Genomic DNA, 24,736 nt, shown 5'->3' with positions numbered 1-24,736 from the left:
ATCAGATAAATATAGGCAGGTCCTATGATGCAGTTGAGAGATGGGAGATGTGGATGTGAGGTTGCTGTCACTACTAGTACTTTTATACAGGAAAAAAACAGGAAAAGGGTTATTTTTGCGCAAATATTGTTGGGGTGTGTGGGAGGATGGTTTAAATTTCCATACAAATTGAACATTGAGCTCTTCCTCTACCCCTGAATGTCAGTCTTGTGTGTCAATCTTCCCTTGTGTGTCAATCTTCTCAATTCTCAGAACTAGAGGGAGGGTTTGGAGAGGGAGGGTTGCCACCTTTTTCAACTGCCCTTGCTCCTATGCCTTTAAGAGCAACCTGGCATGCAGAAATGAAGCAGGTGAAACTTTTCCTGGCATGCAGTAGGATATGTATTTCTGCTATATTTCGGGCTGTTTAATAAAGATGGCAAGCACAGAAAGGCCTTCTGTGTAGGATTCAAGGCCAAACTCAACATGATATTAAATGCATCTTTGCATTAAACCTGCATGTTTTAGCACCACAAATAGTGGCTGCCAAAGGGGATTGTCTCTCAAGGGAAAGAGCAAATTCAGACAAGTGAATTTTTCTGGACCATAGCAGGGGAGAAAAGGGTTAAACTCTCCCACCCAACCTTTTGCAATCCCAATAATTATCTGCCCCCACCCTACAGCTATTTGCATTTGTTTGAAGTACCAAGCTCACCTCTGATAGTTTTCTGTCATTTACCCACCCACCCCTCCTGTGCTGTGGCTACAGTACCGTTTGAAAAAAGAAAAATCCAAAATTATAAAATCCACTGAAACTGAAATTGTAAATTTAAAATAAAATATGAAAACAGAGGATATATATACAGATAGAATATTCCTCTTTGCAGACATTGTATTAATTCATAGAATTTATTCTTTCTGAAAAAAATCACTGCTAGATGTAGTATTCATTTCAGTGGATTCCATATCTAATGCAGTTTTACTTTAATATCAAACCTTACATGATTTATATGATCTCTTTAGCTATTTTTTTAAAAAAAGAGCTAAATGTTGTCAAAATGTCCATCCTTAAAATTATCATACAGTTTAATTTACCACTGATTTACATAACACAATTTATTAGCAGAATTTTGGCACAGAATTTTTTTCCTTAAAAGGATTTCAGATTGATTTCACAACATGGTATCAACCCTGCCTTAGCTTAGACAACATAACTGCTTGCAAGCAGCACATAGCCTGTAACACCATTCTTCCAATATCATAGAAACTACAATCGTCCAAGACCAGACAAGTCTTTTTTGTGTGTATATTATTCAGTCTCACTGCAATTAGTTCAATACACCGGGAGAAAATCTCATTGGTACAGTCTCAGCTCAGCTCCTGGCCATACCCAAAGCCAAGGGAAGATCCTCTCCTGACTGAAAATGGCGGGTGAAAAAATGTAGATCAAAGCTGACGTATCAGCATCAAAAAATGCCACTCGATCTTCTTCGTAGTCGAGAAATACCTGAACTCTCCTGAGGCAGCGGCACAAGGGCAGGATGGTCACCGGACAAGTTAAAGCCTCAAGGCGATCCCCAAATTGTTGCAGAGCCCAGATCTGCTCCTCGGGGCTAGGGGAGATCTCTCCTTTCCTGTTGACAGATTCTTTGGCAAAGCCAACAGCCCAGTACCTCCCACTTCCCACTTCCACCTCCCAGTAGTGTCTCCCTGACGTGAGTCCCTCGCAGCCCAGCACACAGGGATAAGTGTCAAATCTCTCCGGATTTTCAGGTACATCCTGCCATATGTCTCCCAGTCTCACACTCTTCTGATCTGCTGAGAGGACGAGGAACGGGTTCGCAGTATCTGGATCCAGAGTCACGTTCACTTGGACGGGAGGAAAGAGAGCATGTTACAGTGCTGAGCTGGTTGCTGCAGGGATGATCTCTGATCAGGGCTGGCCCTACTGTTAGGTAGAGTGCAGCGGCTGCCTCAGGCAGCAGATTCTGTGTTTGGGGATGGCAGTGGGGTATTGGGAGGACTCTGTGGCCTGCCCTGCACCTCCTACATTAGGGCTAAACTACATGTCACATGTAGTTGAGCCTCACTGTTTAAACTTTCAAGCAACAGAGGCTAGTGGCTTGGATTTCAGTGGGGCTGTGAATCCATTCTGGGTTTCAGACCATACCAACCAGAACTCTAAAGGAACTATCCAAGGTGCCGAACCGTATCCCAAAAACAGGCTCAGCACCTTGGATTATTCCTGTACAGTTCTGGCTGGTTCTGACTAAAACCTAGAATGGATTTACATCCCCACTAAAATCGGACCAGACTCCACTGCTTTCAAGTAAGCATGTGAGCTTACATGTGGTGGTACTGATCAGTTCATGGATAGGAGAGGGTTAAACTTTCCTATTCAACTGTTCCTCACCCCCAATCCCTCCCAATACACACACACACACACACACACACACACACACACACACACACACACGAGCTAGAATAAGAAAAACTTCTACTGGCATCAATGGAGTTTTCTCTCATGTTTTAGCTTCCATGAAGGCTGAGTGGAATTTTAAGGGGAGGAAGCAGCTGGGTGGGATTGGTCCCATGAGCTTATTTGAAAGTTAAAAAGAAAGTGAGACCCATCTGCATGCTATATATTTACCATTGCATGTTGTTTAGCCCTTAGCCTGTGGCCCTCAAGTACAAAGAAGAATGTTGTCTCATCACCAGTGCTGAAGCAAGATTCAACAGCCACTCTGATTGACTTCTGCTTATGGAATTGGGCATTTTGTCATCACTTCAAGAAGCAAAATGTCTGGGGCTGCCCCTGCCTCTGACCCCAAACACAAAAGAACACCAGAAGAGCCCTGCTGGATCAGACCAAGGCTCCACCTAGTCCAGCATTCTGTTCACGCAGTGGCCAACCAGATGCCCCAATGGGAAGCCCATAAACAGGACACGAGTGCAACAGCACCCTCCTGCCCATGTTCCCCAGCAACTGGTGTACATAGGCATACATGCCACAAGAGGGAGAGAGCTGGAGCACACTTTAACAAACCCAAGGCAAACAAGCGCTGCTGCGCCATCACCAAAATGTATGCAACTACTGACCTCTTCTGCCTCTTTTCTCCACCTCAGCATAAGGCAACTCAAACAACCTCATCCTGCCTTTCCTGACTCCCGGTTCCTCTTTGAGCAAAGATGTGCTTTCCAGCTCAATTGAGAGAGAAGCTAGAGGAAGGAAAGAAAGAAAAGGGGAGAAATGGAAGCTGGATTTCACAGGACGATGTGCCTTGGCCATTGATGCTCAAAGTTCTAAGAACTCTTTCCGCCTCAACTTATCTGCTGAGGAGTCCTGGTGGATCTGCCAAAAACTCTTCTGTCTCTCCTGCCTTGATTCTTTGGATGATTCTACCATAGACCTACCTGTGGCCTCCTGATTCCAAAAATGTTCCATCCCACTATTTGGGAATTACTGATGGTTCCATTTCTCTCAATAGCCCAGAAACACTCATATTCTTTTTTCTGCCTTGATACCTTTGAATTTCCTTAGGATCTCTTTAAGATGCATGCTTTTCTCAGAAAAGGTATCCAGTCTCTTCTCCAGATCAGGAGAATGCTCCACTGTCTGCTGGCTCTTCTGTTTTTCACATCTGGAAGAGGAAAAGGATCTTCTCAATCAAATCCAAGGTTTTCCCCACGTGGGAGTTAATCATTCCTGAATAAGCATATCCAGAATAAGCATTCCAGATTATTCCATAAGTGTAACATTGAGCCAGTGTTTCCGCAAGTGTAACATTGCCATCAATAGTAGTTGGGCAGCTACTGTACTTATGCAAATTAAGATAAATTATGTAGATAATAATAAACATTTGGTTTTTTTAAAAAAACAAATATATACCCTGTTCAGATGACACACTAAACCATGGTGGTTAAGCATTTTGAACTAAACGTTATGGCTTAGTGTGTTGTGTGAACTATGTCTTAGCGTGTCATGTGAACCATTCCTAACCATGGGGGCTACATAACCATAGTTTAAACATGCTCACTAACCATTTGCTGCAAAAGGGTTAGCAGCCTAACCATGGCTTAGTGTGTTATCTGAACAGGCCCACCATGGGTGAGTGGGGAGCGGAGAGAATGGCAGTGAAGGCGGGAGACACTCCCTTCGGTCCACCCCTTCCCACTGTGGATATCTCTCCATCTATAGTGCCTCCAGAGGAGCAGGCAACAAGGGTCCTTTTTTCTACTTCCCTGCCTCTGGCCCACCCGTGTCATGTCCCAACCACCAGAACTTGATCCTGGGGCTTTTCTGCAGGAAATGCTCTATCGCTGAACTGTGGCCCTTCTTTTCCAAGCAGGATGTTAAGCCCAAAAAAGTAAGGGAGAAGAAAAAAGTCTTTCCTGGGCATGGTGGGAAAAGTCCCTATCTACTTGAAAGATGTAATAGAGGAGATATTATGCAGACTGAACCAGGTTAGATCATGTTAGGTACAAAAATGTTCTTGGGTAAGTTGCACCAAAGGGTACTAGTACTTATTTGTTTATTGCATTTCTATACCGCCCAATAGCTGGAGCTCTCTGGGCGGTTCACAAAAATTAAAACCATTCAAAGTATAAAACAACAGTATAAAACTATAATATAAAATACAATATAAAAGCTCAACCAGATAAAAACAGCAGCTAGGAAAAAACAGTACTAGCAAAATAAATAAACGATAGCACTCTGATCTATCTCTGGCACCTACTCAGAACACATGAGAGAACGTGTTGCCTATGTCAGCTTTAGCTTTCAAGCAAGAAACTGTCCCCTTTAGGCTGGCTGTGAGTAAAGGTTAAAGGAGCATCGAGAAATCACATACCTGTTTAAGGTGCTTTTGAGATCCTAGAGATGGGAGAGAGAAGGGAAAGTGAGGTCATGCTAATCATTCCAAATGTTTCCTGCTCTTACTCCCTCTTAACAGGCCCTCTCCAGATGACGCTTTGAATGCAGAGAGACAACACATCTTTCCATGAATCTTTGAGCTTAAACTGTTTAATACTTAACCCCAGGTGACATGAGGAGTCTTACCATATAGGTCCCAAGGTGTCTCAAATACCCCTCTTATGAAAGGCTTTCCTTCTTCATACAAACAGCGGGTGCTTGCAAATGAGGTTTTTATAGCAACATCATAAAATGGTACTTTATGGAGGATCCAGATGATGTTGTCTTGCACTCATAACTCTCCTGTGTTTCCCTACCACTTTTTCTGACTTTTTTTTATTACTGCAGAAAAAAAACATTAAGGAAGAAAAGATGGGACAGTGCTAAGAGCACTCCATCTGGAAGCACCCTAGGTTACACGCTCCCCATTTCTCTGTTTAGAAGGTCCAAGGTAGCAGTATCTGGGCTAAGCTTCCTTTGGAAGAGAGAACACTAAAGACATAATGGTGCTTTTGCTAACATGTGCCTTGTCCATAAACATGCAAGGGAGAGGTACTCCTAAAAGGCAGTAGATCTGCAACCCATGTCAGATCCCCAGAAAGAGATCCTGCAACCCATCACCCCCTGAATTATGGAAGCTCTGTCCACTTTAGATTTGCCAAGGTTGTGTGAATTATCCATGGATTAGCTACCTCCAGCTAATTTAAGAAAGAAAGATAAGCCACATGTGGAAGTGAAAAAAACAGATTGACTATATCAGTCTGACCTGGATCAGGACTTTTCCAGTTAAACCCTGAGTTCAAGAAGAGCACATCCTCTGAATCTCCCCAAACAAGCACTTGGGAGGGCCAGAGGTGCATTTTCACACCAACAACTTGCCCCAGAGGAAAGATCCATGTTCTCACCTGGAGGAATTCACTCACTGGCTGCTTATACTTCTCTTCTATCTCACTGAGGAGGTCACTAAGGTTGGAAATCTCCTCTGAGAGCCTGGAAGTGATTGTCTTCTCCTCCTTTAGCACATCCTTCTCAAGCTGTTCCAGCCTAGCCAGCAACAGTTCTTCTTGATCGTCTAGAAACTGATGGAGCTGCTCAAATTCAGACACAATGTTCTTCCCTTCATTACCTAACTTTTCCTTTAATGAACAGATTAAAAAGAGAGATTAAGTAGCACAACAGAAACATGCATAGAATCGTTCCAAGCAGCCCAAAAGGACCCAGGGAGTACTGCTTGATGTGTGGTGAAAACCATTTCCTGACGCTAATAAATATCCATAATCACAAGTGAGGATGAAGCAACATCCAGATTGCTCTACTATTTTTCCTTAGCAACCATTTCCTGCACCAATATTTAGGATGTGTTCACAAAATCAGTTAACACAGATAAGTAAGCCCTACTCTCACAATAAGGGATTTTAAGGCTATAATATATCTGTTCATTATCTCACTTCAAGCTGTACATCACCAAAGGACCATAGTTTAATCTAGAGCTCATACTTCGCATGCAGAAGATCTCCGGTAAAATCCGCAGCATCTCCAGGTAAGGCTGAGAATGAATCCTGCCTGAAATCCTCAAGAGGCATTGCTGCCAGTCAGTGACAAGAATACTGGGCTAGATGGACCAAGGGTCTGACTCTGTAAGGCAGCTTCCTATATTCCTAAAGGGTTAATCCAAAAGGAAAGCAATTTTAAAGCAACCTGAAAGCACTCCTAGATAACTGGGGCCTTTTGTGTTATGCGCTTCGCTTTGAAATATGTGACTGTCTGTATTCATTACCTAAGAGAGGCAGGTTGGAGTGATGGGCAACCTTATGTCAGCACACAATGACTTGAGGGTGAAGACAGACATAATATAAAAAGAGAGCTTGCAGCAGATCCCACAGCCACAGGAATGAATTCAGCTCCTTCTTGGCTTTCCAACTAATGTGAAAGCAGTTGTCGGTTTTGTCTCTCCAATGCTCAATATTAAAACAAAGTGGGGATAATGGTTTTGCAAAATATTTATGGAATGATTGGACATATGATATCGATGGATCTACTGTATGTTTTACTTGGCTATGTTACAGACTTAAATTTAAACTGATTTGGAGCTTATTGTTAATCTTTTAACCGTCAGTAAAATATTGATAGCTTCTTTCTAGAAGATCAAGATCCTGGCTAATGAAGATAGGTTACAGAATGTCTGGGACATGGTTCATATGATAAAATTGACTTATTTAAGAAGATATAAAGAACAAAGCTCTATAAACAAGTTTATTCAGAATTGGTCACTTTTTATGATGCATTAGAACTCTAAATGCATGGATGGTCCGAGTCCTTATGTTGTTTGCAATGTTGTAAGTTTCCCTTCTTTTCTTTACCTTTTTCTAGTTATGATTTGTGAAAATAATAAAAGGATTAAAAAAAAGATGGGCGGTAAAGTAACTGCCACATGATCTCTCTCTCTCTCTTTTAGGGTTGTTACCCCCGCCCAATACTTTTTCCTAGCATAGCTCCTGTACCATTAACATGTATAAAATTCTGCAGATTTAGCCTTCTCCAACATTGGATATTCATGCTGTCGTTCAGCTGTTACAAGGACCAAAGCCCTGACAGATGGGGGGGGGGGAATGGGCAGCCCTCCCAATCTACCCTTTGAGAACTTCTGACATACCAGAGATTTCCAGCTTCGTCCCTCTTCTGCCAGCTTCAGTGCCTGGAGAGTTTCTCTCATTTGCTTCCAAGTCTTTAGTTCCATCTGAAATTGTTCCTTTTGAACAGAGAAATTACTGAACTGGGATTTAGGGGATTTGTACAGGGGACAAGGAGGAATCTTTATTGTTATATGTGATTTATTTCTGTGGCATTTCCCAGTCTCCAAACGTGTCTTATAATTCTGGTGCCGTAGAACCCAACACGACAATCCCTGTGCTCTAAATTATACTTTCAAGGAACGGCTGCAGTTTCCAGCTTCTTTGTTGACTAGTCTCATCTACTTGCATATGTAATGCTGGTGCTTTGCAAAAGATTGTGGGATATGTTCTAGGCTGCACACCCAAGCTCTAGCTAGGCCTTTTAAGTTCCTCCATCTCCCCCCACCACCTTATCTCACATGCTGATTGTCAGTGGAGGACAAGACTCTACCTTGTAATCCTGAGCTGCTTCCTCTATAGGAATCACAGTGTGATGTCGGTGCTCCTTGGATAGATCACACACCAGGCAGATGGGGATTTGATCATCTTTACAGAAGACTTTGAGAAGTTCTGAGTGTTTCTCACACATCCTACCACCGTCTTCCAGGGTATCGAGATTCAGGCATTTGACAATGTCTACAATCCTTGCCAGATGCTGGTTCTCTCTGGTTCTCTCTTCCAGAGAGCCAGAAGTTAAGTTTCGCTTTCCTCTCTCCGCCTGGATGTGTTACTGTTTGACTTAATCTCTCTCTCTCTCTCCCCCCGGATTGGCTGAGATCATATCAGGCTGCGTTTGAAATAGTCTGTTCATTCCTGCGGGCTGTAAGGAGGAAGTTGGATTGGCGTTGAATACAAGTATTTGGCTGCGTCAGCTTAATACGAGGAGCTGGACCCAGCATTTGAGTTTGCTTTTCATGTGACTATAAGGAGCTGCCAGAGAGCCCAACCACACTTAAGGCATGAAATTTGTCATCGAATCTCTTGATTTTGTTTTCAAAAGTTACTGTAAAGAGGCAGTGGGGTGCTCTGAGTTTAATTGGAGTGATGGTGCAGTGGTCCCTGGCGGAGGGGATGTTTAGCCTTCTAGGCCAATCTAAATCATCCCTCCCTCTCAAGTTGCTAGAAACATACATATTTGCCTTAGCTAATTGGTCCAGCTAGCCCAGTATTGTCTCTTCTGATTGGCAGTAGTTCTCCAGGCTCTCCTATAACTGCTACTCAGTCCTTTTTTCTTTCTTTTTACTCCTTCCTTTTAAGTGCAGAAGCCAGAGAGCGAATCTAACACCTTCTGCATGCAAAACATATGCATAGGTACACAACAAAATACTCAGGGGAGGGGGACTTCTTCGCTTGCTTTACCTACTCCCGCGCCCCTGCTCTAATCAAAGTCAAAATACCCGTGGCTGCCTTAAAGTTGTTGCTTGTGTTTTTTGTTTTTGTTTTTTTAAAAAGTCAGGAAATCTGATTACAAATCTTTGCCACTTGTGGTTTGGCACCTGGTACAAAATCAGACCAACAGTCTATATCTAGTGGATATAGGCATGGGATAAAGAGACGAGATTGATTTGAAAAATTAACATATATTGTTTATTTAAACTTATTTATATTAGAATGTAACTTTATAGATTAGAAGTTATCAATATGTTTTAATGATTACTATAAAGGTACAGTTTCTGTAAGGAAGCAGTTATTTTCCTATTTATTTATTTATTTATTCTATTTACATCCCGCCTTTGAGTATTTGAAATCCATTTGCCAGTTATTCCTTTTATACCTCTACCTAGTTAGTTCTCTCACAACTCAGAGGTCTAGACTGTATTTCCCCCCTTCCCAGGAATTTACAGACATATGGGACTGAGCAAAATATCTCAGTGGACTGAGCCTATGATTGTTTGTGCTAGCTAACATTCGTTCTATGGGGTCTCATGCAAGGGTAATTCTAAGCCTTGTTTTCTGAGATCCTTTAAGGTGGAAATTTGTGGCCCTCCTGATGTTCTTGGACGGCAACCTTCATCCGTCCTAGCCTGCAAACTGCATTTAGTGATGAGGGATGATGGGAGTTATGGTCCTCCAGATGTTTATTTATTTGTTACATTTATATACCGCCCCATAGCCTAAGCTCTCTGGGCCATTTACAAAAGCTAAAAACAGTGAACATTAAAAACAAATATACACAATTTAAAACCATAAAAGCATAAAAACAACAATATCCTTTTAAAACAACTGTTCTGGGGTCAGTTAAAAACAAACAAACTCAGCACATGTTGTTGGCTGCCTCTGCTTTACAAACAGAAAAGGACAGGTGTCACAGCACTCCAGGCATTTTTAAAAAATATTTTTAATTGTAAATTTTCAACAATACAAAACAAAAAAGAGGGAGGATGTACTCCAGGCATCCCATACCAACGAACAATCTGAAGAAGCTGAGTAGTATCTCTGATAGTCTGATACCACTGCTCTAACCATTCACAACATGGTTGCTACACTGGATTAGGCCACACAGAATCCTGGCTCCAAGGTTGGCCTGGGGTTGGCTGTCTGCGCATTAGTGCAGTGCAATCCTAAATATGTTTCCTTCGAAGTAAGTCCTACTAGGTTCAGCGGGGCAGGATTACTCTCAGGTAAGTGGTTTTAGAATAATATTTCACACAACTACATTGACACTGAGCAGGTCTGTAACTGGACTGAAGACAACCTGCTGGCACCCATATATATGCTCAAGATAATAAATCACATTCTAAATAAAATTACATGTGGAGAATCAAGACCTCTAAGGTAAAATATTATCTATTGTGTAAGCCTGAAAACTAGGATATGCTATGGAATATAATATTGTTGTGATTGTGTTTAATAGTGAGAAAGTTATCTCTTCTGAAGCCTAACTGTTTAGCCCATCAACTGTAATTACAGCAGTTCCCATCACAAGGAAGCAGTTTTGACCTTAACCAATTTACATTTGGTTCAGCTGTTTAAATTAGGGGTGTGCACGGACCCCCCGCTCCGCTTCACTTGCAGATCCGCCATTTTCCGGATCGGGCCGCTCCGCCCCGCCCCCGCTCCGCCCACTTCCGCTCCGCTCCGCCCGGAGCTCCGGATCCGGATCCGGAGCTCCGTTTCCCCCCCCCCCCCCATAGGCTTGCATTGAAAGCTAAAAAATTATACAACTTTTTTTCTGTTCAAGTTAGAAACCTCATGTTTGGCACCATGACACCTCATGGGGATATACACACGCACGCCAAGTTTCAAAGCAATCCCATCATCCCCTGATTTTTGGCGAATTTTTGAAAATCGGGCACCCCACACACAACATCCCTGCGAGGTGGGCAGGGGAGGAGGGAGGGAAGGCAGGCAGGCATGCAGCTGGCATTTCTGGGGGCATAAGGAAGTGAGCCAAGGATAAGCCAGTAATGCATATAAAATGGAATAAATCAATCAATAAACAAAGGAGGGGTGGAATTAAAAGCAGCAGTGTTGCTCAATAAACAGCAAGAAGAATTTTTAAAAAAAGGCTATATCTGTCTTTTACCAGCAATAGGGGGATGTGCCCGGGGGAGGGGGAAGTAGCTGCCAGTTCAAGACAGCCACCAACAGCTCTGAGAAGAAGTAAAATGCTCACTTCAACTCATAACAGGCATCGCTCCACCACTGAGAAGTAAACGCTCACTTCAACTCATAATAGGCATCGCTCCACCACTGAGAAGTAAACGCTCACTTCGACTCATGATAGGCATTGCTCCACCGTTTTACTCTCTTTGGAAGGCTCTAATGGCCTTCCAGTGCAGGAGAGAGTGGGGGCACGTCCACGATGAGATGCCCTAGGGGAGCTCATCCCCTTGCACCACATCTATTCAGTTGTTCACCAAGGTTAGGGTGGGGAGCAGTGCTGTGTTTCTATCTCTTATTCTTGGCTTAGTATATGATTTCAGGTTGTGTTTGTGCATTTGGTAGGGCTACTGTTTTAAAAAACACTGGGAAAAGCCCGTTCAGATGAAGAAAGAGAAGTTTCCCAGAATCCCAAGTTACCCGTTTTGCCTATCCCCTCCTCTAACTTTGGGATCATGTGATCATGACCGGGAGCTGACTCTGCCCCTCAGCCCTTTGAAAAAGGTATTTTTCCCACCGATTTTTAAAAAACTTCTAGCGCGCGACCCGGACAACGCAGAAAGTTGAGAGTAGTCTCAAAATGACCCGCATCCACGACTCTCTGTGCACAAGAATTTTCAGAACGATAGCTTAAAAACCAACCCAGTTATGCCCGAGTCTTTCCCTCAATGCAATCCTATGGGCGAAAAGCCGAAAACGCCGTTTGAGCCGTGCGGTTGACCCGATTTTCACAAAAATATAGCACGCGACCCAGACAACGCAGAGAGGTGAGAGTGGTCTCAAAATGACCCCCATCCACGACTCTCTGAGCACAAGAATTTCTAGAACGATAGCTTCAAAAAGAACGTAGTTATGCGCGATTATTTGCTGCAATGCAATCCTATGGTGAAATGTTTTCAAGATGGCGACCGGAGCGCTCCGCCTGAACTAGGAGCTCCGAAAAATGGCCGCTTCTCTTCGCCTTGCTTCTAGGGGGTCCGCGGTCCGCTCCTACTCCGCCTCTGCGTAAGGCGGAGCAGGCCAATCCGCTACTGCTTCTACGCTCCTAATCGGAGCGGATCACACCCCTAGTTTAAATACTGAACTAGTGAATCAAACATGTCAGGTTGTGATAGACTGGTTAAGGAACATTCTACAGACAAAGATGGCTCCTAAATATAGACCAATAGGATGGCAGATTTATTTATTTATTTAAAACATTTATATCCCGCCCAATATCAATAAGATCTTAGATAAAAGCATACAGTATAAAAATAGTAAATATACACAGCTAAAAACAAATTAAATAGAGTGACCAAATGAAAAGGTCAGGGCTCCTGTATCTTTAACAGTTGCACATAAAAGGGAATTTCAGCAGGTGACATTTGTATTTATGGAGAACCTGGTGAAATTCCCTCTTCATCACAACAGTTAAAGCTGCAGGTGCCCTGCCCTCTTTTAAATCTGGTCACTCTAGTATAGCTCCTGCAGCTTTAACTGTGGTGATGAAGAGGGAATTTCACCAGGTTCTCCATATATACAAATGACACCTGCTGAAATTCCCTTTTCTGTGCAGCTGTTAAAGGTACAGGAGCCCTGACCTCCTTTTCATTTGGTCACCCTAAATTAAACCATAAACCAAGTTAAAACAATATATAATTTAAAAGCAGTAAAACTATTAATATAGAGATAGTAGAAGGCCATTGGTCAGAGGAAGTGGACAGAGCATAAAAATGGTCACTTAAAGCATTATATGTTCAGTGAATTCGTCAGCAGAAAAGAGCTTGAGGGAGTAGGCAAGACAAGTGGTTGAAGAAGTATAGTTAGAATCACTGAAGACAGATGTTGTGAGAACCAGCAAGGAAAAGAAGCCTTCAGAGGTGATTCTCTAGAAGTGCTTCTGGCCAGAGTGACAGTAGAAGCCTTTAGAGTAGGCAATTGAGTTATGCTTTTGCTGTGTTCTGGGCATCAAGTCTGACCAGAAGGAAGACTTCAGGGGAAGCTAAACTAGGCCTGTGAGTCAAAGACTCTTAAGCTGGAAGTCCACTGAGAGACTTTGATCAGTCCTATGTGACGGTATGTTCCTGACCAGAAGGAAAACTACTTGTATAGCTTCTGGCTAACTAGATAAAGGTAGAAAAGGATTAACTGACAACTGGGTTTCAAGTAGAAAAGTAAAATAAGGAAATAATTGCTTTCTCACAGAAACAGTACCTTTACAGCAATCATCAAATCATATTGATAACATCTAATCTATAATTTTACATTATAATGTAAATAAGTTTAAATAAATTTAATTAACCAAATATGTTGACCTCAAAACAATCTCCTTGTCTGTTTATTCCATGCCCATATCTTAACCTTATTACCAACTGTGTGTTAAACATAAAGGATTTAATAGGAACTTAATTGGTGGCAAAAGTAAGAAGATATATTTATTTATATATTGACAATTTGGCATAAAAGTGGGATTAGAACACACCATTTTGTGGCATCTTAAATACATATATTTATTATGGCATAAGCTTCGGTAGACGACAAAATACTTGCTTAAGACAGTCAAATTTATGTCAGATTCATATATAATTTCATGTCAAGATGTTTATTATTCAGGGACACCAATGATAGATCTCTGTTGAAATGCTGATTTGAGGTTCTCTAGTTGGTTCTAGTTGGAGTGTGGTCGAGTGGGCACTTACAAATTGCAAAAAGAGAGGAAGTGCATCACCAAAAAAGGACACAGATTTGCACAACATTTACACATGCTAATTCATGTGTATGGAGCTGTTTTGGGCCTGTGGGCACTGTGAAGAACTATGGATGGGCTAACTGCATCTCCTTTAAGTGCCCTGCCAACAGCTTAGGCCCAGCTAGCACGCATGATAGAATGTTTGTTTGGGAAAGTGCTATCTCAAAACAGCCCGGGCAGTGCCTGTAGATCAAGGCCTTGGCTAAGTGGGATGAGTGATTACAGCTGGAGCTGGTGGGAAAGTACACTTCCCATCATAGTGGGGTGAGAAGGATCGGGCCAGGCCTGGGATTGGCTGGTGGGAATCTGCCAGAGTTGCCACGGCTAAGGGATAAAAGGTATGGTGGAAGATGGCTCATTTCTCTCCCTTCTGGCTAGCTCAAAGGATGGTGGACTGGCGTAGATCCCTGGCTGAGGCCCTGTCCTGGAAGCCCCTTACTTCAGTAACATATAGGACAGGCCAGTTAGTGTTTTGATTTACTTGGGGAAATTGTATCAAAAGTTCTCTGTATTGGCTTATGTAATGTGGCTATTTCCCTTAGCCTGATCAACTACTTATCTACCTCTAAGCTTGTATGCATCCTTCCGGGTAACTCTCGGTGCTAAGTCCCGTGCCTACTGGCCAAAGGGAATGGCTGGCTGGCTTATTGGGGAATTCGGGTCGGCCTTGCGGGGAGGATGCAGTGCTCTTCATGCTCCTTTCACAGGCACGCTTTGCAATTTGAGAAATTGTTGTGGGCACCACCATAAAACAGCTGCCATGGGAGGCGTGACAAAGGATAAATAACTGCCCCAAAGGCTGAGCAGGACACTAAACTCCTCTGAACCCACACCTTTCAACACCAACAGAATTAATTTGATTTGTGAACTAAAAACAATGGAAGGGGCAGGGCACCTTGGTAGGCACCAAGAAAGGTGTCCAGGGCCACACTGGTGACTGCAGGCACTGTGTCGCCTATCCCTATGCTAATTTATACATATAGTTATGGAATGATCTCCCCGACGAGGCTCGCCTGGCACTAACTTTGTTATCTTTTCAGCGCCAGGTCAAGACTTTTCTCCCAGGCATTTAACAGCATACGTTGAGTTTTTAACTGACCCAGAATAGTTGTTTTAGATGGATATTGTTTCTAATCTGTTTTTATGCTTTTAAATTTTGTATATTGGTTTTTAATGTTCAGTGTTTTAATCTTTGTAAAACACCCAGACAGCTTTGGCTTCGGTATATAAATGTAAATAATAATAATAATAAAGTTGCAAATTTAGAATGACCATAACTGAAATTGACATAAAATACATCTGGCCATGGGGAATGCTGTGATCTGTGTGTCTGCTGTCCAGCTGCTAACTGTTGATAGGATCCTTCAAGGCCCCTGACCTGCTCTCCTTTCTTATGGTTCTTTATCTTTAAATTGGACTTGGTTGGACAGCTCTCCTTCAGATAAGAGGATGACTTCGGGTAGAGGACTGTGCTGTATAAAGTAGGACACATGGCCACCCTAAGTGTGAGGTGTCCATCTCTGAAATCTGCAGGACTGATTAAAACCTACCTACTACCAGCAAACTCAGTCTCCAAGTGTGGATCTTTATGCCACTACCTTATGTTCTTATGTCCTTACCTACACGTGAAGGAAAGGATCAGCAGGCTTGGGGCCACCCCAACTACCGAAAAAAAACCAAACAAACATTGAGCGAGAAATACTCCAAATCAGTGGGACATTGATGTCAGTGGGGCGGTGGGGCTTTGCACCTTGAATAGCTCTTTTAGAGTGTTGATTAAAACCCGGAGCAGATTCACCACCACACTGACATTGGAGCCACCAGCCTCTACTGCCCACATTCAGGCAAATGATGACCAAGCATACTCTGTAATCACAGACTGCTGACTGTTGAGAAGGAAAAGCAAAATAAGGGGAAATGGAACAGATTATCTTGGAAGATGGGTTGGCTGTCTGTCTCCTTAAATAATAATTGGTTTTCTGCTGGATGCAAAAGAGGACAAAACTCCTGAACCTTTAACTGTTGTGTAGAAGAGGGGGATTTCAGCAGGCGTAGCTTGTCATAGAAGCTTTAAAAGGCATAGGAGCATCATTCTTTCTTGCATCTGGCCACCTTACTGAATAGGAATACTACATGTTGCAAAATTTTGTTGCAGGAACCACTTGTATTATACAGCCACTTCCTTTAATCCAGGTCTTGATTTTTCTGTTTTCTGCCATGGACTTTGAGATGGCAAAAGAAGTTATGCCGTGAGATGAACCCCTATTCCCCTCTCCAAAAGGCCTCAAATTAACGATGAAAAGCATTTATTAAATGGAAAAGATCGCATGCTGAATGTTACATTTTTTAAAATTGACATTATGAAATATTTGAGCAAAGCAGAACTAAACAGTGCAAAAACAGTGTGTTCTTAAGCATTTTGCATCCTCCTACTTCAAGTCAATCTTCCTTTGATTCCCTCATTGCTGTTCCGCAGTACGGCACTTCTCTTTTGTCCACGCCAGGAAAGAAGGGGAGAGATGGGCAGATACACAAAGGTATTGGACATTAAAGATGACATTTTTGGGATGGAATGTATAAGGTACCACTATCTATAAAATGGCTGAATTGCTGGTACTCTTGCTGTACTAACATTCTATGACTGTTTTAAATGGTGGCCGTCGAAGCAGAGACGGATGGAAACACTGGAACACGCGATCCTAATTTTTACAGAACATAAACCCCTTCCTCTTAGGATAGCGGGCACTGAGGAAAAGGCTTTTCTTGATGACGTTTCTTCACATCTGATAGACAAAGAGAGAAGAGAGTGTGTGTTAAAGATGAAACATAGCCTTAAGGGTCTCTCCTTCCCAGCAGCCAGGCTGTGGCTGGGACACTATGTGAATAGACGTCCATCTAATCTGGGGACACAGGAAGCGGCTTCTTTGTTGTGGTTTGGAAAAAGTTTTGCTGGAGGTTTCTTCTTGCAGACATCAAGGAATTGCTCCCAATATCTGGATGATTTAAAATTTTGTATGCTTTTTAATGTTCCTTTCCTGACTTCTCAGCTTCCATTTTTTCAAAATAAAATGTCTCTAGTCCTTTTGCTTACAGAGATAAAGACAAACATACAGGCAGCGTTGTATTCAATTATTCAGTAAGTAGTAGGCAATGCAAGGTTGCCACGTTTTTTCCTTTACAAGCTCCAGTGCTAGGGTGACCCTATGAAAAGGAGGACAGGCTCCTGTATCTTTAACAGTTGCACAGAAAGGGGAATTTCAGCCGGTGTCATTTGGATGCATGCAGCACCTGGTGAAATGCCTTCTTCATCACAAAGGTTAAAGCTGCAGGAGCCCTGCCTAGTGTGATCAAATACAAAAGAGGGCAGGGCTCCTGCAGCTTTAACTGTTGTGATGAAGAGGGAATTTCACCAGGTGCTGCATGCACACAAATGACACCTGCTAAAATTCCCTTGTCTGTGCAGCTGTTAAAGATGCAGAAGCCCTGTCCTCCTTTTCATAGGGTCCCCCTAGCACTGGATCTTGTAAAGGAAAAACGTGGCAACCTTGCCTTTGCAGTCATTGCCTACTTCTTACTGAATAATTGAATACAATGCTGCCTGCATGTTTGTCTTTATCTCCGTAAGCAAAAAGACTAGGGACATTTTATTTTGAAAAAAATGGAAGCTGAGAAGTCATGAAAGGACACCGAAATATTCCTGAGGTGACCAGGCCACTTCAGCCCCCCCACCATACTCTGTACAGCACCATGTACATTGATGGTGCTATATTAATAATAATAATAATAATAATAATAATAATAATAATAATAATAATAATAATTCTCCATGCTCAGTATGGTCTTGGCAAAGGCCAAGTTCCTCTTCATAGACTTACCGTCACGCCCTGAATGTTTTTTACCAGGCTGTGAAGGAGGCGTGGAGGGTATTCCGCTGCACAAGTCAAAGTCAAAAGGTTTCACAGAGCCCTCAGCTGTTCTCTGGTATTGTGGTGAATTTATATTTCTAGCTGGGACAATAACATTCTTGTCCTTTTTTCTTTTTGCAGTGAGCGATCTGGATTCTTCTTCCTCCACTTCAAAAGGTGGAGCACCTAGATAAAGAGTGTGAGATGCATGGGATTGCAGAGAGGCAAAGTTAACATCTTTGCTAAAAGCGACTTCTTCCTATTTAGTAATATTTAGTGAAGGTGGTGGGGTAGGGATCATATGGGTGAAGGCAGTCATTTAAATAACCTGGCCCCAGATCAGTTTTTTGTTTATCAGTCCATTTATATCCTGCCTATAACTTGCAATGAACCCAAGGCATCAGAAAGCACTATAATATCTATCTATCTATCTATCTATCTATCACCCTCATCCATTTCAAAACAGCATCCAACCGTCATTCAGGGTATCTACAGCCTACACCAGTGGGGCGTAGTGACTAGAGTGTTGGACTAGGAGTCAGGAGATCTGGGTTCTAGTCCCCACTCATCCATAGAAGCCCACTGGGTGATTGTGGGCCAGTCACAGACTCTCAGCCCAGCCTACCTCACAGGGTTGTTGTTGTGAGGATACTCCTGGAACGCTCTTCCAGAACATCTGAGATCCACAAGTTCAATCGCAGCTTTTAAAGCTCAGCTAAAAACTTTTCTTTTTCCTAAAGCTTTTAAAACTTGATTTTGTTCTGACTTTATACTGTTAGTTTTACCCTACCCTGTGCCTGTTTACCCTACCCAGTGCCTGTTTGCATTCTCTTCCCCTCCTTATCGCTTTACTATGATTTTAATAGAATGTAAGCCTATGCGGCAGGGTCTTGCTATTTACTCTTTTACTCTGTACAGCACCATGTACATAGATGGTGCTATATAAATAAATTAATAATAATAATAATAATAATAATAATAATAATAGAATGGAGAGAAGGAGGATTATGTACACCACCTTAAATGCAATAAATAAATTCAAAAGTATACACATAACAAATCAGGTAGCTTATCTCCTTCTGTTTTTCAAAGACATTTAAAACAAACTCCGCATTACAGAAATGTATCAGTGGAAAAACCTCTACCTCTTGCTGTTTGAAGATGCGCTCGAAAGTCCCGCTGACAATTCTCCAGTTCTGAAGGCAGAGTATCTAGAGAAAGAGGTAAGAGTCATTTTGTAAGGGTGGCGGGGGGAAAGTGTAGTGATACCATTTGTAGCATTAGAACAGCCTGCCTTAAAAGCAGGCTGGACAGATAGACATATCTATATTAAGATCACACTTGCCTTGAAGATATTTATTTATTTATTACATTTTTATACTGCCCGACAGCCGAGGCTGTCTGGGCAGTACACAATTAAAATATAGGATCTAGCTTTCCAGCAATCTGCTAGATTCCTGAAGAAACAGTTTCAAAAGACTCTCATAACTTCGTTAGCATTAAAAAAAAAAAAAGACAAGATCGTTGGTAAGTAGGATTGCCACTTCATGCATATACTTAAACAAAGTAGTGTTAAAACGTGGAGTTCTAGGCTGCTTTGAGGTCTCTTCTAATGGAAAGGTGGGATACAAACGTTTGAAATAAACAGATGTCAGCTGTAAAAGAACAGCTGGGATGCATGAAAAACAAAACTGTACCTATGGACATGTGTGTACAAGGTGCAACCACATCTTGCTACCGTGCACATTGGATGTACAGAAGTCCCTCTAGATACCCTGAAACTTTAATTAGCACCTCTTTGGTTAGAAATTAAATACAGGATGTATACTCAGATGTTACCCACTAAGTCTGTACCTTCAAATTTCTGCAGAGACTGTGCAATGGCAACGTTTTGTCTAATCAAAGAATCAAGCCTTTCTTCCAGTTCAGGAAAAATCTCCACCGACTCATGAAACTTCCTTTTCTTGACTCTAAAAGGAGGGGAAAGGTTTGTGCTCACACATCAGCTGGAAGATTAAATGTAGGGAAAAACTTCCTGATGGTAAGATCTGCACAAAAGTGGAACGGTCTACCTATGGAGGTTGTGGCTTCGCCATCTCTGGAGGTTTTTAAGAAGAGGCTGGACAGCCACCTCTCATGGATGGTTTGATTGCTTTTCCTGCACATTGCAGAAGTTTGGACTAGATGATCCTTGTGGTCCCTTCCAACTCCACAATTCTATAATTCTATGGTCCTCTGCCTTTCCATTTTATCCTCACAACAACCTTGTGAGGCAGGTTGGGCTGCAAGTCGGTGAGTGGCCCAGTAAGCCAGTGAGCTTCATGGCTGAGTGGAGACTAGAACCTGGATCTCTTGAGCCCCAGTACAACTGTCTAACCACTACACCACGCTGGCTGTCATTGCCACAGAGGCATATGAGAACTCAGCAAGGTGAATTAGCTTCAATGTTACTTAGGGGTAAGTGTGAATGGAGCTGATCATTCCACACAACCTGACTCAGAAGGGAGATTATGTCCCCATTGTTTTGCCTGCCTGTCTGCCCACCAACCTTTCATTATAACCTTGGCTTAAGAATTTCCCACACAGTACAGCATAAGCAGGAGGAAGAAGGCAAATACCTTGTCAATGTGAAGTTCACCTCCTAGAAGAGAGAGAGAGAGAGAGAGAAGGAAAATTCAGCATTACCTGATACAAGTGGGACCTGCAGCAAAATGTTGCAGAGTGGAATGCTTCCAGGATGCTCTCTTACTTTTCCCCTTTCCAGTTTTTACTTCCATTCTCACCCACCCCCAGACATTCCTCATTCTGTAGCTACTGCGCATGCTCATTGAGCTAGGGGCATTTTCCCTTTAAGGTGTTCTCCCCCTAAAGTTTTTTGTACATTTCATTTAAAAACAAACATAATAAGCATGGGGGGGGGGGTTATAGGAAATGCAAAGGGGGTTGATTCCTTATATTATTATACACAATGAGTAGGAATGTACATCATCTTCAAATTTATCATTTCAGAAACTCATAAAAATTGCCCATTTTAGCTGCTGTTAATAAATGTGTGAGCATCCCAGTTGCAGCTACATCAATACATAATTCCAAATAATTTAATAATATTCTCCCAGGATGCTCCCTACCTCCCATCCTTCTCCCAGGATGCTCCCTTCCACCCCACCCCACAACAGACACTCAACATTCTGTACCTACTGAGCACGCTTAGTCTTTATTGAGCTGTTCTGGGGATGTTGCACCCTTAGGGTCCCCCTCCCTAAAGTTTGTTGTACATTTTAAAACCTTGACCTCCCCTCAAGCCTGCTGATGCCTCTGTCCTGTGAGTGGATGGTGCCATTTTCCTATTAAACAATCGGCATTTCAAGGCCGAGCATCTGCTTCCAAACATTTTTCTTGGGTGACCCTGACTTCTAGTATTATGGGAGAGGGAGCCAAACTTTCTCCATTCCACGTGTTGTTTTATACAGGCCCAGCCCAAGGCATCCTGCCACTTCAAGCGAGGAGGCAGTGCCACCCCTGGTGCTGGTGACACTGCCCCATTTCTTCTGGAGGATGGCAATGGCTCCTCCCATCCCTACTTTCTTCTCCAGTGGCGAGGCCACCTGGCAGAGTCAGCCGAAATATCATGAAGAGGTCCTGGCTGCAGGAGTGGCCAGGAGCTCTCACGATACTTTGGCCGACTCTCCCAGGAGCCCTTTATGGCTGGGAAAGAAGGTAGAAGCAGTCCGCCAGTGAACAGGAAGGCTGTCAGGTGCCAGGGGAAGTGGCAACATGGTGTAGTATGTTGGCTGGCCAGGCAGACAGCGGTGGGGCCTTTGGGAGAGGAGAGCAGTGCAATAGGCCCCTCTTCCCATTCCATGCCGCCTGATGCACCTGCATCATCCTACGTAATTGTAGGGCCAGCTCTCATTTTATCAACCTCTTCAGTGTGAGTCCACCATGGGAATCAATGCCTTTCCATCAAACCAGTTTCATGCGTCTCATAAGAAATATTTTCTGCTTCTGCTTGTCCTCTCTTGCTCCTGTTTCAAACCTCCTCTCAAGGCCTACCCCATTACACAATTCTCATCTACCCATAAAGAAAACAGTATCAAAGTTCTAACTTGTAAAAACTTCGTCTCTGGCTGCTGCCATCTTCTTTCTGCCTCTGCAATGAGGCTGTCCAGCTGGGAAATGTCCTCTGAAAGCCGAGTGGCATGTTCTTCCTGCCCTTTCTCCACTGCTGCTTGGAGGGATGTCCACTGGACTTGCAGCAATTGCAACTGTTCGTCGAGAAATTGATGGGCCTGCTTGAAGGCAGACGCCATTTTCTTCATCTCTGAGTTTATTGTTTTCTGCAACAGACAGATTCCAGACAGGAAATGTTTGGTTACTATTAAAAAGACAAGAGAGGGCAAATTCTCCCTGCTAGTCAATAGAAATAAGAACCTACCAGAGATTCCTTGCGCCTTGTGGCACCCATTGCTATAAATCCAAGAAGCTTTTCTTTCTCTTGTTTCACTGTCTTCATCTGAACCTGCATTTTTTCCTGACAAGAGAAGAGTAGTTTGGTATCATGTTATGACTGTCAGCCTTCGTAGACACCCCCGCCTTGTACCAAAATGCAGAAATTTAGATTCCACTCCATCCTCCTTTTTGTATTCTGTCTCCTAGAGTGTGAGCTGTTATTTTAAACTATGTAAACTCCCTTGAAAGCTTGGGGAGAAAGGTAAAAGAAACCCACCCACCCCCAAGTAGTCAGGAAAACAATCAAGGGGCAGAGGGGATGGAGAGGAAAGCCTGAATTTTATATAGTGATTTGAACTAATGGCCCCGTTCAGACAACACGCTAAACCATGCTGCTTAACCACAAAACGGTTAAGGGAATGCATTAACCTTAATGCAATCAATTAACCATTTTGTGATTAAGCAGCATGGTTTAGCGCGTTGTCTGACCGGGACCAATGAGTCAGATCCTTGAAGACAACTCCCCAATATCATTCAGATTATAGGCTGAAATCCTAAGAAGCAGTATGCATTTGTAGGAAAGACAGAGAACTATATGTTTGGTTAGAGAGCTTCTTACTGCCAAAGAGGCAAGTCATTGTTATGTTTTAAGGGAGGCTTGACTCTTTGGCTCCAAGTACTGCTACAGCCAAATCAACAAAGTTTCAGTTGCACACATGGTTCTCTCCCGTCTGAAAATATTAACACTTCTATTGACCACAAACCTAGATCACCAAAACATCTCAGAGAAGGAAAGGAGAAATGAACAGCAGGAATGCTGTATATGTTGGTCCTGCCATGAAGAAATATAAAATTTCTTAGCATTAGGGAACACTTTCATCTTACCATGTAATCCTGCGTGGCCTCTTCCATGGGAAGCACCATGTGGCCCTGGTGCTCTTTTGATTTGTCACACACCACACAGATGGGAGTATGATCATCTTTACAGAAGAGTTTCAGGGGCTCTTGGTGCCTCTCGCACACTCTCTCCCTCATTCCCTTACTCGCCAGCTTTGGGACTATTTCAGCAATGTTCTTCAGCTCCCTACTGGGGTGAAGGATTTTCTTCCGGCTAGTTTCTCTGCACTCAGGGCAGGAGAAGGATTTTTTCTTCCCCACATCCCAGTACGTGACGATGCAAGATCGGCAAAAGTTGTGGCCACAGTGTATTGAAACCGGGTCCCTGAAGCAATCCAAGCAGATGGAGCAAGAAAGCTCTTCTTGAAGTTTTGCTGTCACCTCCTCTCTGGACATGATGACTCTCAACAGTAAAAGTCCTGTTCCATTTCAGCTGGGATCATCCAGGGAAAGGGCGTTGCTTACTCTAAACAAAGCGGGGTAAATTCTTGCGCTTGTTCTCAGGATTCCTTAAAGCAGAAACAAATGTATTTTCAGCTTTGAACTGAAGATTAGGGTGCAGAAAAATACAGGACTCCACAGGCAAGGTAATCATCCACAACTGTTCTCTTTCACCGAGACTATTTTCCAAACTGCTACCCTGAAGGAACAAGTTCAGATCTGCAATGGAAGTAGAAGGCTTTTCCCCTCCTTTGTTTTGTTTTTTTGGCAGAGACTCAAAGGAAATTAACAATGGTATGTGAATTGGGAGGGAACTATTTATTTTAACTAGTGAAGTGGTGATTCATACATTACTAGCCAACCAACAGGGAGTACAGGCCTCTCTATCTCTCTGTGCCAGGCAAAAAAAATTCCAGTAGCTCCAAGCAAAAGAAAATAGGAAAATTGTCTAATGAGAAACGGAATTTTCTCAAGACTTTTGGAACAACAGGATGTGAGATATCATGGCAACTGCACACCCTGCCCATCAGTTTCTCTATTTGCTTCTGTGTTTTCCTTTATGTCATATGAGTAGACAGAAAACAGTTACTTCCCTGTGCCACAATTTGTTGTTTGAGTGGCAAGAAGTGTTTCCTCCCTGCTTCTCCCAATTCTCACCTCATCTTTGATTTAGATCCACTTCTCTGGAACAGAGTGTACAAAATGGCAGCCTGGGGATTTTGGGACTGAGGGTTCCCAAGAGATGTCTTCTAGTTGATGGGCCCCCTTCTGGCTATCCGAGACTCCCTTCCGTGGGGTTCCAGGCCATGTCGGTAGAGTTCATTCCCATGATGCTCTCTGGTGTTTTTTCAATTATAAAATGTATTGGACCTATAAAGCACCATACATAAATGTTCTTCATCAATTGTTGTCATCAGTCATTTCAATGTGGTGTCGCGGTTAGGATGTCTGACTGGACTCTGGTGATCCCGGTTCTAGTCCCCACTTGGCCAAGACTATGGACCAGTCACTGACTCTCAACCTAACCTACCTCACAGGGTTGTTGTGATAAAAATGGAGATGATGAGGACCATGTAAATCACCTTGGGTTCCTTGCAAGAGGAAAAATGGTGAGATATGATTGTAATGTAATAAATAAAAATGTAATAAT

General features: G+C 42.8%; 1 protein-coding gene across 1 annotated transcript; it reads right to left on the bottom strand.

Annotated features, from left to right (window-relative positions):
* Positions 1-1,014: 1,014 nt before the first annotated feature.
* On the bottom strand, positions 1,015-23,819 carry LOC134395495 (E3 ubiquitin-protein ligase TRIM7-like). The gene is made up of 14 exons (XM_063121659.1): positions 23,134-23,819; positions 22,235-22,330; positions 21,906-22,136; positions 20,418-20,440; positions 19,654-19,769; positions 18,945-19,010; positions 17,770-17,985; positions 8,015-8,238; positions 7,545-7,640; positions 5,797-6,027; positions 4,830-4,852; positions 3,505-3,620; positions 3,079-3,198; positions 1,015-1,848 (listed from the first exon to the last, which is right to left on the bottom strand). The coding sequence occupies exons 1-14, from the start codon at positions 23,539-23,541 to the stop codon at positions 1,334-1,336; spliced, it is 2,481 nt and encodes an 826-aa protein (XP_062977729.1). The 5' UTR covers positions 23,542-23,819; the 3' UTR covers positions 1,015-1,333.
* Between the last annotated feature and the right edge of the window lie 917 nt (positions 23,820-24,736).

The sequence above is a fragment of the Elgaria multicarinata genome, chromosome 3, assembly GCF_023053635.1.
Source record: "Elgaria multicarinata webbii isolate HBS135686 ecotype San Diego chromosome 3, rElgMul1.1.pri, whole genome shotgun sequence".
In the NCBI taxonomy this organism is placed as follows: Eukaryota; Metazoa; Chordata; class Lepidosauria; order Squamata; family Anguidae; genus Elgaria; species Elgaria multicarinata.
Note: the sequence above shows the minus strand (reverse complement) of the source record. Positions and strands in the feature narration are given on the sequence as shown.